This window comes from Capronia epimyces, assembly GCF_000585565.1.
Source record: "Capronia epimyces CBS 606.96 chromosome Unknown aczIQ-supercont1.1, whole genome shotgun sequence".
NCBI classification, from domain to species: Eukaryota; Fungi; Ascomycota; class Eurotiomycetes; order Chaetothyriales; family Herpotrichiellaceae; genus Capronia; species Capronia epimyces.
The window spans coordinates 3058971-3071872 of NW_006912904.1; the positions used below are offsets into that span (position 1 = coordinate 3058971).

Here is a 12902-nt window from a genome sequence, read left to right on the forward strand (position 1 = left end):
TCCAAAGACGGGAAGATTCAGTTGGAAATAGTCCTACAGCGGGACAGGCATCACTGAATCTGGCTTGATTTCTGGGTATACCGCCATCATGATGCCCTCGATAAAGCGACAGGCGTCCGACAGTTTTAGCCAGCCACAAGCCCTGGTCAAGAGACAAAAGTCTAGTTCAGACCTCAACGACAGCCAGGCCCTTACTGTCGGCGGGAGAGATCAGAATGGCACACTCGTACCCTCGGTACGTATAGTCACTTCGGTGTTGATGTTAAGCGCTTACAGTCGTCTCTCAGTCTCTTCGCACGAGCGCACTTCCTGCTCCCATCATGGAATTGACAGGTGCGAAACAAAGTTATACATTGAAGCATTGGCGACTAAGGTGAATCAGGTCATTCTGGCGAAATCTTTGCGGTAAGATTCGATCCAACCGGTCAACACATTGCTTCTGGGTCCATGGACCGGTCGATAAGTACGTATACGACGCGAACTCATAGCCAGACTTATTCTAATAACGACTGTCAGTGTTGTGGAATACGTACGGCCAATGCGACAACTACGGAATAATGACCGGTCACAAGGGTGCGGTGTTGGACTTGCAATGGTCCCGGGATTCAAAAATAATATACTCTGCGTCTGCGGACATGACGGTGGCAAGTTGGGACCTCGAAACTGGGTTGCGGATTCGCAAACATGTCGGTCATGAGGAGGTCATAAACTGCTTGGACCTGAGCAGACGCGGTCAAGACTTGATACTCAGTGGCAGCGATGATGGATGCATCGGCATATGGGATCCCCGGCAGAAGGCCGCCGTGGACTATATCGAGACCGAATTTCCCATTACCGCTGTGGCCATGGCTGAACAAGGCCACGAAATCTATTCTGGCGGAATCGACAACGACATTAAGGTTTGGGATGCGCGCAAGATGGAGGTCACGTACACGCTGAGTGGTCACGGAGACACCATCACTTCATTGGAAGTCTCTCCAGACTCGCAAACGCTGCTCTCCAACTCCCACGATTCAACGGTACGAACCTGGGACATCAGGCCGTTTGCTCCAGTTGATCGAGCCGTCCGTGTCTACGACGGTGCCCCCGCGGGGTTCGAGAAGAACCTCATTCGTGCGAGTTGGAGTCCAAAAGGAGATAAAATTTGTGCCGGTTCCGGTGACCGGACGGTGGTAGTTTGGGACACTCGATCCGCCAAACTGCTCTATAAGCTGCCAGGCCATAAAGGAACGGTGAATGATGTACGGTTCTCGCCTACTGAAGAACCCATCGGTAAGTCCACCATCTTGAGAACGTCAATCTGCAGCTAACGAGAACAGTTGTATCTGCTTCCACCGATCGAAGTCTTGTGCTGGGTGAGCTCGGAAGATGACGAGGGGTAGAAGCCTCAACTTGTCCACAGTTTAAAGCTTGACTGGCTGCCGCCGCAGATCAAATGAAGCCTACATCAGCACATTGGCACCAGGGGAAGTCCTTGGGGGGGCAGGGTTTGCTGCATGCGGAGCAGTATGTAAGTTTTTGTGACCACACTACGAACTTTCAATGCCGATGGCAGGTTGACAGAACAGCCACAGAGCCAACACATTAGCGCTCAGCGTGACAGCGTTCTGTATGCAGACATCGGCCCGCCACTGCATCATGTTGAGGAGACCAACGGCAAATAGAACTTGGGAGTCCTCGCATTCTGCCCTTGCTCGCATTTTCGAGCTTGAGGTCTGTACCATAGACGGCAGCTGGCGCCACATAAGGGATGGAAGTTCATCTAGACCAGACTCGTCGAGCAGGCGGTTTGTAGCGATGGTGTCAATGGGGAACCAGTGGCCCACGAGCAGTTCAAGGTGTCGGGAGATGGTCATGAGATGGTTGGAGATGGAGAGGCCGCCAAGCATCGAGACCGGCTGGAATCGACAACGCCCCCTCGAGGGTTATGTTTCAGGTCGCGTCCTGATTTCTCTGTGTATGTAGCCGGCTGGTTGACGCGTCTTCTCGTTTGGCTTGGAGACAAGGCTTCCATAAACCAATGTATTACGTCCTACTGAAATCCCACTCTGAAAGGCGTTTCTAACAGCGGGTGAAGCTGTCCGTTGATCTGGTCAGGGGGCTGCGTGCAGTATGTTTCAGTCCCTCCGTCCGCTTGCTACATTCCACGACCGATTTGGACCGACTTGGCTCTCCCGGTTGGTTGGCCATCTGCAGTTGGACACGATGTGCGTTCTTTCATTGCAGCCGAAGCGGTCGAAGGTGAGACTCCAATATTGACACGGGCCGGGGAGTCCCTGCTGGTTTGTTTTGGTCATGATCGCATGTCGTGAGGTCGTCCGGAGTTCAGTCTTCACTGCATGCCCGCGTGTTCTTTATTGCTATGATCTCCCTCTGTCAGTCCTTGCCCTCCGAGTCGAGACAACAGCTTCCACCACGAGCAAGATAGACCTGGCAGCCCACCAGACCTGAAGCATAATCGACCATCAATATTCCCACTGCGCGTGATTTGCGACAAAGTACCATGAGCAGGTTATCGCGTCTTTGGCGACCAAGTCAAGGGCAGTCCAGCTCTGCAGACTCGCCCAACGGTCCCGGGAAGACGTTTGTGGTTCCATTATTCCTGTCAACATCGAGATCATCAACCCCGAACAACCTGCCGCCTCGAGGGGTCGGCCCTCCGAGCACCAGATCGAGGACTTCCACACGCTCAGTGATTGAGTCTTCTGCGTCGAGCTCTGGCAGCATTCAGCCACTGTCGGTACCGTGGGACGCGCGCACCGAGGGCTCGGACATGTACGGAGGCAGCGTACGGAACGGCTACGATATCAATCATGATGGACACTCGGTGTCTATTCCAATGACCCAGAACCTGGACTACTCGGCGTCAACCTCCGAACGTTCGGCTACACCATCAGGGAGAAGCAACAGCAGAAGCAACAGCCGAAGCACGCACGCTTCGAGGCGTCACGCCCGAAGACATGTCGTCTTGTCGAGGAAGACGCTTCGCGACCCAAGAGTGAATGCAAAGGCAAAGCTCAGTTTCGCCTTTGGTGTCACTCTACTGATCGCTCTGGTGATCTGTAAGTGGCTTCCTTCCTGCACCCGATTGAAACTGACGTATTGGAGACCTGGCTCTCGCCGTGACAGGCGTCGCGCGAAACACCATGTTTCACGTGCTATCGATCCTGCTAATCCTGACCTTGTTCGGGATCTTTTGTCACCAGCTGATCCGGATGTTCATGCTGATGCGAAGGCCGAGAAGATCCCGGCACAGGACAGGGTACAAATCCAGACATGCACATGCACATGCAAGAGGTCAGACATCAACAAGAACTCGACGAGCGGCAGGCCCACCGGCCGGACCAGTGGAAGAACTGCCGCCGGAAAAGCCGATTCAGGTTTTCATGGAGGCCGATGACAGCCTGGGTGCCGACGTTGACGTTGAAGCAGTGGGATCTGAACCTTCCATCCGTCTTCCGCCACCAGTGTATGGCAACTTCCGAACCAGCAGGGTGAGTTAATCTGCACTGTCTGTGTTCAATAACGCACGCGACTGATTGATGCCTTTCCTCCAGCGAATGAATCCCGATTTCGTCCATTTGAAACATGTGCCTCCCTCACCTCTGACTCCGACGTACGAGGAAGCAGTGTCACAGGTTCGACGAGCCATGGGGTATAGACCGCCGAGCTATATTTCGGAAAGCGGAGTGACGGAATTGATGGAAGCACGAAGTCGGGACGTGGATGCGGCTCTCGACAACATCCATCCATTGGAGCGAGAACGCATGCGAACATTAGCTGCCGACGCTCTGGAGGGTCACCATCCAACTGGTATCTAATCTGTACACGCGAGGAGACATACGAAATGAGCTTGAATTTGAGTCAATTCAATTGAAATTCCATTCGAACTATGGAGCTATTGAAGCGACCATTTCCGAATTGTCACTCCGATATGCGTCAATAATCCTTTCCTGCCTCATCTGATTCAGGCCACGGGGTATCTTATGCTGATCTCATCTAATCTCATTCCACCTTCCATCAAAAGATGTCTTTGATCCCGTCGCTCTAGTGCTTAGCAGCCTCTTTGTGGACATCGGCCTTGCGGTCGTGGGCTTGCTCATCAAACTTGTCTCCGATAGCGTCACCAGCAGCCTGGGCACGAGTGGTGAGCTTGGCATCGCTGTCCTTGGCGACGTTCTTGTTCGCCTCTTTGGAGGTGGTTGAGGCGGCGCCTTGGATAGACTCGCTAACGTAGTTGGCAGCGTTCCTGGAAAGTAATGTCAGTGAATGTTAGAAGGGATACAAAGGCTGGGTGGACTGACTTGATGGAATCCATTTTGAAGTGAGGATGATGGTGGTCTGTTTAAGTGATTTGGTTTGATCTTGATCTGGATGTGGTCTGAAGTGTTGTTGTGAATTGAGTTATGAAGTCTGGTCTTTCTTCCAGGGATGCCACTGTTTATATAGACAACGTCTGGTACCTGGCGAGGGGCAGTGAATGCGTCAGTCACTGTCACCTGGGCCGTCCAGGATACGAAACTCTCTTTTGCAAACAAACGGCCGGGACGTCATAGGCAGACAGTGACGTCAGAAATTCAGGAACCGGCCAATCACAGCAGATCGACCTTGCTCGGCCTGGCTAGTGGCTTGGCTGGCTGACGTCGTTGGATCCTCACTCCTCAGCTCAGCCCTCTCTTTGCTCTTTGTCGGTGCCTGGAGAAGTCTCTAGCTAGCTGATGCTAGTAGCTACCTATAGGTACCTGACCTACGTACCTATTCCTATTCCGTACTCACTCTGTGCAATGTATCCGGACACTTACCTTACTCCGTACTCTGAAAGGTACTCTCTCGATGGAGAGATGGAGAACTCCTTTATCCTAAGATCGAAAGAAGAACCTCCTGCATCGAAACAACGATCCCCCAGATCGCACCAATCCACTCTCTCCATCGCTCGTCCTCCGTCCTTTGTCCCTCTCATCTTCCTCCAGATCGGACGTCCGTCTCGTCTCGGAGCCCGCTCTCCTGCACGTGGTGATCGGGTCAATCGTCAATCGTCAATCGCCAAATCCCATTTGATTGTTCCCCCTGACTACCGACTATCTACCCTACTCGAAATGAGCATGAGCCTTTAGCGGGACGCTAACACTGAACCTTGTTCACCAGGTTTTGCAGCCGCTCGGACAACGCAGCTAGACCGACCGTTCCCAGCTGGCTGCCGTGCTACAGTTCGGACAATATCGTCATAGCCCAAGAGAAATGAGGGGGACCAGTGTGGCCCAGTGGCCAGTATCAGAACAGAGGCCGTGCCACCTTAATCCGGAGAAATGTGTCAGATGACCACGACCACAATCACGACGTCTGATCACGACGGCTGAGCAAAGCGTAGAAAATTCGTTCTTGCTCAACACAGCAACCCACCAACCCACGTTCTCTTTAGGTAAGACCCATGATGGGCCCAGCTTGGTAGACAGTGGACTCTGCTCTGTACTCGACTCTGTCAGAGTACGGAGTAGATCCGCCGCTTTAAAAACACCAAGACTGGGCTCCCTCACGAATCATACTGATACAGCCCGACACGTGCCTGTTGCAATACAGCCCAACACCAGCCTTGGGCAAATTGCATTTTGATTGTTTCTATTAAAGATGGCTGAGGATGCTGTGCTGTGCTGTGCGACTCAATAGCTATTTGCGATTTGCCTTTCGTGTCTTGCTCCCTCATTCGTTTCGGCGGGCTGACTAACTATCATTGACTTGACGTCCTTCGCTGTCCCTAGCATACTTATTAAGACTATACAACTCACTTGATATCAGCCAATCACAAATGGCCACCATGAAGCATATGCTCCTTTCTGCCCTCTTTGCGGGCCTCGCATGGGCATCTCCCACCCAACCAGCCGTCACTGCTGTCAACACTACCACCTGCAATGGTCAAACTTTCGTTTATGATGCTCTCGCAGGGTATGGTTTCACTCCTTCTGATGCACGTGACAAATTTGGCGACACCGCTGGGGGCATCGGCAGCAGCGCGGCTATCGACCTGAGATCGTGGAAAGTGGACAGAGCTGGCGTCTACTCTGGCATCCTTTGGGCTCTCCCTGATCGTGGATGGAACACAGAAGGCACCCTCAACTTTCAACCCAGAGTACACAAATTCCAAATCACATTCAAGCCCAACTACGCGTCTACTACTCAGAACCCTAGCTCGCCGAATCTCCAGTTGAAACTGGTCGACACCGTCCGTTTCACCGATCCGTCCGGCACACCGATGACCGGTCTTGACCCTGATGGCCATGGACCTTACCTCACGTTCCCCGGTTTCCCTTCGCTGCCTTCCGCCACCTATACGGGTGATGGCTTCGGAGGCAATGGTACGGGAGGGAGACGCGCCTCGTTGGATTCGGAAGGCCTGGTCCTCGCCCCGGATGGGTCCTTCTGGATCTCTGATGAATATGGCCCGTACATATACCATTTCTCCCAAACTGGCCGTATGCTCTCGGCAATTCGACCACCGGCCGCCATCGTCCCTGAACGCAACGGCACCGACTCATTCTCTGCCGCAAGTCCGCCGAGATATGACCCGGACCTTCAGACGATCCCCGAAGACAATCCCACCGGACGTGACAACAACCAAGGCCTGGAAGGTCTCACCGTCTCCTCTGACGGCAGAACCTTGTATGCCCTGATGCAGTCAGCTCTAAACCAAGAGGGAGGGCTCAAGAAGAGCACCCGGGCTAACACTCGCCTCCTGGAGTACGATATTTCCAACGCTTTCAATCCGGTCTACAAGGCTGAATATATCCTTCCTCTGCCAACGGATTCTTCTGGCCGGGTGGCGGCCCAATCTGAGATGCATTATATCAGCCCCACCCAATTCCTCGTGCTTGCCCGTGATTCCGGTCGCGGACATGGCCAGGACAAGTCGGAGTCGAGGTATCGGCAAATCGATGTCTATGACATCTCCCAAGCCACCAACATCAAGGGTCCGACCTATGATTGCTCTAGCTGTGCTGTGGCATCCGTTGACGGTGTGCTCAAGTCTGGCATCACGCCTGCCACTCACTGCCCCTGGCTGGACTTCAATGTCAACTCGCAGCTCAACCGGTTCGGGCTCCACAATGGGGGGGACCAGGATGCAACACTGTTGAACGAGAAGTGGGAGAGCATCGTGCTCGCACCTGTGAACCCGTCCAGCAAAGACTGCAAGGATGGACGCCTCAAGGCCGATGGGGAATATTTCATCTTCAGTCTGAGCGACAACGACTTTATCACGCAGAATGGGTTCATGGAAGGTGGGAAGCTCCCGTACGCAGATGAGAGTGGGTACAACTTGGACAACCAGGCTTTGGTGTTCCAAGTCAAGCTGCCGACTTCTTGAGGCCTAGCTAAGGAGTTTCCACTCTGAAAGTATTGAGATTGGGTCAAGTTGGATAGGTGATTCTAGTCTAGTGTCTAGTATCTAGTATCTCAGATGGTATGTACAGTATAGTATCAGTCTAGTATCAGTCTAGTATCAATCTCATTAGTATCAGTATTAGTATCAATCTTAGTATCAATCTCAATCTCAATCTCAATCTTAGTATCAGTCTTAATCTTAGTATCAAATACTATAGACGATAGACTATAGTAATAGTAATTGGTGATAGTAATCGAGTCATCGACATGCGTGCCTTCCGGGAGGTCCAGGGACAGGAGCCCAATGGTTCGACCAGACCAGCACTCAGCGACGAACATTACATGTAATGCGGGGGCGCGCACGAGAGGAAGACAGAGAGAGATATTGGAGATTCTCTCAGAGCGATGATAGATGTTGATGATTGGTGATTGCTGCAGCTTCTCCAGCATTGCCATTGCAGGCACAGGTCGAGGGGGAAAGTGATATGGTGATATGGATATGGACATGGTGATATGGATATGGTGATATGGGATATGATGATATGGGATATGATGATATGGTACTACGATTCGTGATATGATGATATGGTGATATGGATATGGTACTATGTATGGTTCATCATGTCCGTTTCCTCCGCCCCCAACTCCAATGGGAGGTCGGATCCTTCCTCATCTCCATCCACGCCGCGAGATGGGGGGCGCGCGGGCCCAAGCGGAGAGTGATAGCCTCGACAGCGAGATCGAGATACTTTCGGGCTCCGCGCACACTGCCGGCGGCACTGTAGGCCAGGGCGGCATGGCAGTAGGGCTGGTCGAGGAAGGCGTGTAGGCCTTGGTCGGTGTAGAGCTTGAGCAGGCGTTCGGCGAGCTTGATGGCGTCGGGGGCGGTCAACGCTGAATTTGGGGTCAACGCTGAATTTGTGGTCTCGGTTGCGGTCTCGGTCTCGGTTGAAGTTGGGGTCAACGCTGAATTTGCGGTCTCGGTCAATGCTGCCGTTGAAGTTGTGGTCGTCCAATCAGCCAGACGGGCTTGAAGAGCGTATATCTCATCCAAGCCAGCGTCGTCGAACTCACCGCGTCGACAGCGCGAACACGTGCAGCTGAAGCCGAACGAGTCGCGCAGATACTGGCGGCGGCGGGCGTACCGGTCCAACGGGCTGGTGTAGGCGATGGAAATCTCGTGGTCGCGCGGGATCGAGCGCACGGCATAGACGCGGTGCATGAGTTGGTTTGGGTCCGTTATGAACTGCGCGTTGGGCGTGCAGGCGTGGTTGATGCGTGATGGTTCGGGGATGACGGCGAGATGGGTGATCTTGACGTTGCTGTCTTCTTCTGCCTCTGCCCCTGCCTCTGGTCGAGAGATCGAGCCATCGCCGTCACCGTCGTCGTCGCCAGATCCAGTCCCACTCCCACTCCCACTCCCACTCCCAGCCGACCCAAAAGACCACCCGAACGTGTTGGCGGCGGCAATGTCTTGGGCCACGATGCTCGGGTCGCCGACCAGTGTGGCCAGGCTGAGATATGCGTCGCGCGTCGGGCCTGGCAGCTGGTCGAGCGCGAGCTGTAGGAACTTCTCGCGCTCGAGCCGCGACAACAGCGTCTCGGCGTACGCCAGCAGCACGGGCGTGTAGGCCGTGATCAGGTCGCCGCGGCGCAGCTCCTTCTTCGCAAACATGCCCATGCCCTTGCCGGATACGGGGCGCGTGTACCAGACGTCAGTGTCTTGGTGTTGGTGTTGGTGTTGATGTTGATGTTGATGTCGCTCTCGTTCTCGTTCTCGCTCTTGCTCTCCCACCCGCGCAATCAGCCCTGCAATCCGCTCGGCCATCTGCGGCGTCGTGAACAGCGAGATGCCTCGGCCCCCGCTGAATGTGCGGTTCGTGTATACGCACAGCTCGCTGCCGATGGCGTCGAGCCTCGCCGTGCACGCGGGTTCGTACGACCACGGTGCAAAGGCGGAGGCGCTGTTGCTGTTGCTGTCGTTGTCGCTGTCGATGTCTCTTTCGATGGCCATGTCGTCCTCAGATACCAGGTCAAGTTGGCCCGATTGCAGGAGCTGCTCAAAGGCCATCTGGTACATGGCATCTTGACTGTCGGCCGTCGCCAGCGCCAGATCGATTGTGAAGGCGAAAGCGAAAGCCAAAGCCACCCACCACTGGCAGTGCCGGTGCCAGTGCCACGAGCTTCTCATCCTGCTGGTCGTGTCGTGCTGAGGGGTTCGTGACCATTTTATTTCTCATTGACCAGCGACGCTGGCGGTGACGGTTGTGGTCGCGGTCGCTGCTGTAGTCGAATTTAAATCACTGCCATGCCTCCTTGGCCTCCTTGGCGAACAAGTATAAGATCCATGTTTAGAGTATATACCTATATATACGGATATCAGTCAGTAGAACATCTAGCACTCACTCGCTTGCTGCACCCATGTCGAAAGTATAAAAGGTTCCAATAAGTTTGTTCTCTGAGATATCAAAGGGGAGGCGCCCAGGAAAGGCTGTGGCGCCGCCATGGGGAGATAGTATCAAATGAAGGTTGAAATGTTCCATGTTCTCTACCAAGGGTCGCAGGGAGGTCGCAGGCTATATAGTATAGTGAAGTATGCCTAAACCAGCCTTCTGGTTAAAGGACAAGGCTGGGAATGCGCCTAAGTTTGACACCATGAGGAGATAGACCGTCTGTGGAAGCACAAACAGGGCTGGGAATGGAAGGAATGCCTAGGTCTGATATCTATCTCTACTGATAAATATCAATCAGACGCTTACCTGGTAAGGCAGATCTCACTTTGATCTTCTTCTCCTACGAGTCCTCTGGTTGTTGGGTACAGTATCTAGTAGTATTGCCTCGAAACCCGAGAGTGAATCCGTAACTGGGACACTGACCTGACGTCTGTCTCTTCAACACAGAGGCCCTTTGTATTCTCTATCGTCTATCCCTTCTATCTTCCACCTTCCATTTCCCATCCTCCATTCTCCATCTTCCACCTTCCACCTTCATCTTCCATCTTGTCGATATAACCTGGGCATACAATCTAACAAGATGGTCCTTTCAAGTCGATACAACTGACCATATAGCCCCTAAGGGTCGTGTCGATACGATATGGCCGGTCGGTTCACGAACTGCCAACATTCGAACTGCGCATGTTGACCTAGTCGACCTGCGGCATCCCTTCTTGACGAGACAAAATACAAGAGGACGGACCACCAACACCAATGATCCTTGCATATTATTGTAGGAACAGAATAAGACGAATACGGTTTGGTCTTTGACCATTGACCCTTGCTGGAGTCCTTGACCCTCGACAGGCGACAGGCGACAGGAGAAAGGCGAAAGGAGTGAAGGTCATCCAATGGACTGTAGGTTGATTCGAATGTTAGTAAGACCAAAGGACGATGCGGACATCGTCAGGGTTACGGGCCACACGTAGGTGGTGAGCATGAGCATGGGGGCGACGAATGCCACATCTGACGGGAAAAGCAGAGAGCAGAAAACTGAAAGCAGAAATTCGCTTGTGCCTGCGACGTGCGAGCATGACACAACAGGGGGCCGGGGCCCTGACTCTTACGGAGACTGTACGTATTGACAAAATGCCTCCTTGAGACTTCGTCCGCGTTGGCTGGAAGAACAGGGAGGGTATTGAGGATCAGACAAGGATGGCGACACTGACGGATCACGGATGTGACTCTCGAGTGCAATCCTGATTGTCCACCATGACACTGAGAGATGCAATAATAATGCAAAATCCCATGGCCCATGTCAGAGAGAAACTCAATCCCATGTCAATGTCAGGAGTGCGGTCACTGGCCAGCTTGTATCCACCAACCTCGATCATCAGAGATCATCAGAGGGAGACAAGATGGGGCAACGCTACCCAGTCGGTAGGGGCATGAGCCTGTCGAAGAGAAGAGAAACAGATCGGGGCCAGAAAAGGGGGTGGACCTGGACAAGAAGAACGGATGCCTGGCCGTCAGTCTGGACCCGGCCTCGTCTTTCACTAGCCTGCCTGGATCACAGTACTCAGCATCAACTTGATCACCCCGTTGCGATCGAATCGGAGCGCGGACTCACAGAGACTAGGATATGGGAGCATGAAGGGGCTCGCATCCACCCAATTCGCCTAGGCAAACTGTTGCCCTTCATTGGCTTGCACTGAGACCATGTCGTCTGCCTAATGCACCGTCTTCGTTCCGTGAACTGGGGCAACAGACCTCTGCATTGCCCATCACAGCCGATAAATACACAGATCAGTCCACTGCTTCAGCCGGGCCAATCCCGGCCGGCGGATCGTCTGCTCCATGTCAATCACAAGGCCTAGGAATTGAGACAGGAATGGGGAATGGTGGCTGGCACTGTCCATGATCTTTCCCTCCGTCATGTTTTGTGGAGACATTCCTGCTCTGTATCTTCTCTTGAGACTGTGCAGTTGTGCATGTTCACAAAATGCCGTAGTGAAGACTGGGGGATCATCTTCAGCTAACCAGAGTAGAAACACCCCCGTCCCGGGCTGAGAGGGTCGCATGATGCTGTCCTGCCCGTCCAGGCCAGTACTTTCGTTACCTAGGTGCCGGCAAAGGCGAACCTCGGCTCAGGTATATAGCATCGGACCATGCGTGCTGAAGGCGTCCAAGAATGAACTCAACACCGTTGCTCCAGTCACGGCGACTTTGCAAGTCAGCTTCAGGACCCGGTTCCACGGTTCGGCAAACCACAGGAGGAAATTTGGCCGTTTATATCCTTGTGATAAGAGCGTCGAGACCAAAGGGGATGTTGCTGGAATTAGACTGAGACCGAACGGGTTCAAAAAGAGTTTCAATAGCTTTGCCCGGGCAATCCGAAATCTAACATGACGGCGGGAAATGGATTCCCATGAAGTTTCGCCGACCCCTGTGACAGCTATTGAATGAAGGTATGGAGACTCCGTACATGGAACCGTACTGTAACTGTAGCCGGGACAAAAGTACAAAGGTACAGCACATGCCAGGTTGCGGTGGTGGTGGCCATGGCGGGACATCCTGCTTGCTCTTGCCATGGGAACCGGCGGTAAAGTTCTACCAGGTAGGGTTCAGAGCTAGACTGACTTCAACAAGGGGTGAGCTAATAACGGGCCAAGGATGCCAGGAAATCACACTGCACCTAGTGTGAACCGCCCTTCCTCTATTGGACAGCGTTCGCGCCCCCTCGCGTTGATGCATGTGAAGCTGGGGCGGACGTTGGATCGGGGTCAAACTCTGCAGTACCTGTCTCTTGCAGACATGTCGCGCTAAGGCTCCAGATCTGACTTCCCGCTGGTGAGGGCGTTCCACCTCGGTCACGAGTTCCTGGTGTGACACTGTTTGGATGTCCGCCAAACACTCATACCTGGCTACCCAAAGTACAGCCTGTCCTTCAACGCTGAACCCTGCCCAGGCAGTCACGTCGGCGGTGTTGGTACTGCAATCGTGGACCATCATTGCGGCATACTTCGCCAACGCTGGTCTGCGCGAACACGGGAGTCGTTGCAATTCGTGGACCCTTCGAATGGCTGTCAGCAGATG

The 12902-nt window shown here is 53.5% G+C and overlaps 5 protein-coding genes across 5 annotated transcripts; 3 read left to right on the plus strand and 2 right to left on the minus strand.

The window, feature by feature from the left end:
* Positions 1-91: 91 nt before the first annotated feature.
* A1O3_01121 (uncharacterized protein) lies at positions 92-1372 on the plus strand (the record flags this gene model as incomplete). The annotated part of the gene is made up of 5 exons (XM_007731269.1): positions 92-235; positions 288-333; positions 383-463; positions 517-1272; positions 1320-1372. The coding sequence occupies 5 exons, from the start codon at positions 92-94 to the stop codon at positions 1370-1372; spliced, it is 1080 nt and encodes a 359-aa protein (XP_007729459.1).
* A 1401-nt stretch (positions 1373-2773) lies between these two features.
* On the plus strand, positions 2774-3821 carry A1O3_01122 (uncharacterized protein; the record flags this gene model as incomplete). The annotated part of the gene is made up of 3 exons (XM_007731270.1): positions 2774-3062; positions 3109-3494; positions 3558-3821. 3 exons carry the CDS (start codon positions 2774-2776, stop codon positions 3819-3821), a joined length of 939 nt encoding a protein of 312 aa, XP_007729460.1.
* Positions 3822-4047: 226 nt separating this feature from the next.
* Positions 4048-4318, minus strand: A1O3_01123 (glucose-repressible protein; the record flags this gene model as incomplete). The annotated part of the gene is made up of 2 exons (XM_007731271.1): positions 4048-4249; positions 4305-4318. The coding sequence occupies 2 exons, from the start codon at positions 4316-4318 to the stop codon at positions 4048-4050; spliced, it is 216 nt and encodes a 71-aa protein (XP_007729461.1).
* A 1494-nt stretch (positions 4319-5812) lies between these two features.
* On the plus strand, positions 5813-7357 carry A1O3_01124 (uncharacterized protein; the record flags this gene model as incomplete). The annotated part of the gene is made up of 1 exon (XM_007731272.1): positions 5813-7357. One exon carries the CDS (start codon positions 5813-5815, stop codon positions 7355-7357), a length of 1545 nt encoding a protein of 514 aa, XP_007729462.1.
* A 636-nt stretch (positions 7358-7993) lies between these two features.
* On the minus strand, positions 7994-9454 carry A1O3_01125 (uncharacterized protein; the record flags this gene model as incomplete). Its single annotated transcript, XM_007731273.1, has 1 exon — positions 7994-9454. One exon carries the CDS (start codon positions 9452-9454, stop codon positions 7994-7996), a length of 1461 nt encoding a protein of 486 aa, XP_007729463.1.
* Positions 9455-12902: the final 3448 nt, after the last annotated feature.